At 51.9% G+C, this 3599-nt stretch overlaps 1 protein-coding gene across 1 annotated transcript; it reads right to left on the bottom strand.

Moving 5' to 3' along the window:
• Positions 2769–3335, bottom strand: LOC109847012. Its single transcript, XM_020416254.1, has one exon. The coding sequence runs from the start codon at positions 3333–3335 to the stop codon at positions 2769–2771; it is 567 nt and encodes a 188-aa protein (XP_020271843.1).

Here is a 3599-nt window from a genome sequence, read left to right as displayed (position 1 = left end):
GTCTGCGCCATGAAGTAGTAGATGTGTTGTGAGGGCGACCCCTTGCCATCAAACTGTACCAAGCTGATGGGCTTGAACTTCGCTGGGTATGGGACCGTGTCCCATTCGATAGGGTAGGGACGTACCACCCCCAGCTTGTTCATATTTTATTGAAGCTTCAGCGCGTTGAGCTGGTCCTGGAACTCGTCGAACCTCTTGTCACGGATGCTACCGCTAGGCGACGTTCCCAGTGACGTCTTGGAAGAGTAATCAGATTGTTGATTACTGTTGTCTTCCATTTTAGTCACCGGGCGATGGGGAGGTACCCACTCCTTGTCCCTAGTTTGCCGAGGTAAGGGACGCTGGGTCCTTTTCTTCTTCTTCTTTTTGTTCAGCAGTTGCTCCATCATCTCTCTTAGAGAGTCGATGGTCACCTGCTGTTCCTCCAGCTTTTGAGCCATTGTCTGCTCGGGGTTGAGTTCGGTCATGTGCGCCCTTGCCAGCGCATATTGACTTGAGCGCGAGGTCTGAGATGTGGCCGCGGCCGAATGAATCTCATCTTCTCCGCAGGAGGGAGGTACCAGGGTGGAGTAATCAAACCTAATACTTGCCCCCCTGCGACTACGTGTTCGCTGGAATATGCCGTCCTGCCGGCGTTGAGCGAAACGAGTGTTAGGTCTCAGGACGGAGTCCGAGTCTGGCGAGTCGGAGAGTACTGCCTTCCCCTTGTCCATCATGTTAACTGTGGCGGATGCGAGCTCCAGGTCGTCGGCAGCGCGTCCTTTTTGGTGACGACGCCTTCGACGGGAGGGCCTTGGTCGAGAGGACTGTTGAGGAAGTCTCTCAAATACCAAAGGTTTCGCCGTTCCAACGCATTGGCAGTCAGCGAGGACCGTGTGGATGAGTCTTTCGCAGTGGCACTGAGGATTCGCCTCCTGTATAGTGCGTTTGCGAGTTAAGTATTCCCTGAGGTCTTCCGTGGGCGGTTGGTGACAACCCCCAGCCTCAGAAGAGTCGCTCGGGTGAGTGCACGAGAGATTTTTGGACGCGTTCTCTGGCGCACGCTGGGTGGAATGCTTTATTGCTGGTGTCAGGCGATCTCGCCTTGACTAGCGAGTCTTCGCGTTCGGGCGAACCCCAGTGCGTAGGCGGGTTTCAACCCTTCGTTTGGACGAGCGGGTTTGCAAGGTGTCGCCTATTTCCTCGCCCTTACGCTTATTCGCCAAATGGTTATGGCGAGGCTCGCCAGCCTTCGAGGATTCACCTACTCGGGTAGGCTCGTTCGCTCGGTGTGGTTTATTCGCATCAGGGATGTGACCTGAGAAGCGAAGTCCTCCTGAGTGGGTGGCTCTGCCTTCCTCGGTCGGCGCTCTTGATTTGGAGGGCCTTCCGACGTCGGGCAGTTTGCCTTCTCGTCTAGCGTTTCTCGGGCCCGTATGATGGTTCAGGCCATTGTGAGAAACGGAGGTTTGGACCTCCTGTCTGACGAGCGTTTGCCGTCGCTGTTGGCTAGCTCTCCCAGCGAGGAGAGCATCACCGCGGGCTGTGACAGTGCAGTTTGTGCCGGAGTGAATCGGCGTTTCCTCCGAGGCAGGTGTCTGCAGGGACCGCTTGGCGATTCATTTGGCAGACCCTTGTCTCTTGCCATCGATCTCCGGCTTGGCCTTGATCGATTGCGAGGGAGTGGGCTCCCCCGACGAGACTCGGGTGGAACCTTCAGGCGTGAAAGCTTTGACCGTTTGAGGTCGGCTTCGGCGCACGACTCTGTGGCGTTTGTGGGACGCATCGCCACCAGAGGATGAGGAAGACAAGTACTCTTCGTACTTGGCCTGGTCGAACTCAATCTCCAGGGACTCTACAGTCGTCCTGACAGCAACTTCATCAAATTGAGCCACCACCATTTCGTTCGATGAAACAGCTCCTCCCACTGTGGTCGCCATCTTCTGTAGGGTGTAAATTTGATTTCCCGAAAACAGGGAGTTTCGTTTGTATTGATAAGAAAGCTTATTACAAATTAATAATCAAATGATTACAACAGAAGCAGAGGGAATGCCCTCTTTGTTTTGTGTGGGGACTTTAGGTGGCTATAGGACGCTTCGCTCGATGCTCGTGTCGAGTCTGCTTCCCTTGGACCGTTCGATCGAGGTTGCAGGAGAGCTTCAGTACGCAGTAGAAGCTCCAGTCGATGGAGTTCAGGTCTGCTTAGTTCACCGGTGATTGGAGCTCAGAACTAGGCAGTGATGCTGTAATGCAAAGATGATGCGAACAACTTGGTCTCAACTGCTTTTTTTCGAGTTTTTCGATCCCTCCCTTAAAGTTTGTTGGAAGAGGCTTTTAAATGGAAGAAGGACAGCTTGACTGCTCCTTGAATTATGGGATGCGACCATACATTGTTCGGAGATATCCTGCTGCTCATTCGTACCACCAGCGGTCATTCGAAGAGCTGTGCTCTGCGTCACGTCACGTAGGAGTGGGAAAGCCCCTCCTCGTATGCGCGACAGCGGCTGTCAGATGCTTGCGTGGATCTGACCAACCACTGAACGTCGGCGGCTCTTGCTCATTGTTTGGACAACTGAGGTGAGTCACATTTATGAGAGTGCAGGCTGCTTTAGCATCTGTCCGCTCACTTGTACTGTGAGTGGCTGTTCGGCGGGCCTGGAGTGCCGTGCCTTCTCTCTTCAGGTCAAGAGAGGCGGGAAAGCATGTTCCTGGCACTCGAGTGGGTTTGGACAGCTCGCCGAACGCTGGCGGATTCGTCTTCTGACTCAGACAACCGAGGTGAGTTGCATTTATGAATGCTCAGGTCGACTCGACACCTGTCCAGTATCTCGTTCATCCTCGACTATCATGTTATGTAAAATAATGCAAGCCCTCATTATTTTACCTAAGACCTCAATGTCCCACATTCTAGCGGGCTGGCGAATAATAGCAAATCGTGCTTGGAGAACCCCAAATGCGCGTTCCACATCCTTCCTACATGATTCTTGTTGTTTGGCAAACAACTGCGCTTTGTTGCCTTGGGGCAATTGAATTGATTGGACAAAGACAGGCCATTTCGGATATATTCCATCTGCAAGATAGTAAGCACGATTGTATTGTCGCCCATTGACAATGAAATTCACCTCCGGGGCTTCACCGGACTCAATATCGTCAAATACCGGTGACCTATCTAGTACATTAATGTCGTTCAATGTACCTGGCAAACCAAAAAAAGCATGCCATATCCATAAATCAAAAGATGCCACTGCCTCAAGGATAACTGTTGCCGTCCCCTTGTGTCCACTAGTAAACTGCCCTTGCCAAGCCTTAGGACAATTCTTCCATTGCCAGTGCATGCAGTCGATACTTCCAATCATTCCGGGGAAACCACGCTCCTGACCAACTTGGAGTAACCTCTACATGTCTTCCACATTTGGACGTCTTAAGTATTCATCTTGAAACAAAGCAATTACCCCATCGCAAAAATTGCGAGTGCACTCAATTATGGTAGATTCTCCAATCTTCACATACTCATCACATGCATCTGCGGCGACTCCGTATGCAAGCATGCAGATGGCAGCTGTACACTTTTGGATAGGTGACAAGCCCAATTTTTTTGAATTATCACGCCTTAGAGTGAA

The sequence above is a fragment of the Asparagus officinalis genome, chromosome 7 (assembly GCF_001876935.1).
Source record: "Asparagus officinalis chromosome 7, Aspof.V1, whole genome shotgun sequence".
Taxonomy (NCBI): domain Eukaryota; kingdom Viridiplantae; phylum Streptophyta; class Magnoliopsida; order Asparagales; family Asparagaceae; genus Asparagus; species Asparagus officinalis.
Note: the sequence above shows the minus strand (reverse complement) of the source record. Positions and strands in the feature narration are given on the sequence as shown.

What these genes read in the sequence shown, in the direction of transcription:
- LOC109847012 (XM_020416254.1), bottom strand. Translation starts at nt 3,335, where the DNA reads ATGATTGGAAGTATCGACTGCATGCACTGGCAATGGAAGAATTGTCCT.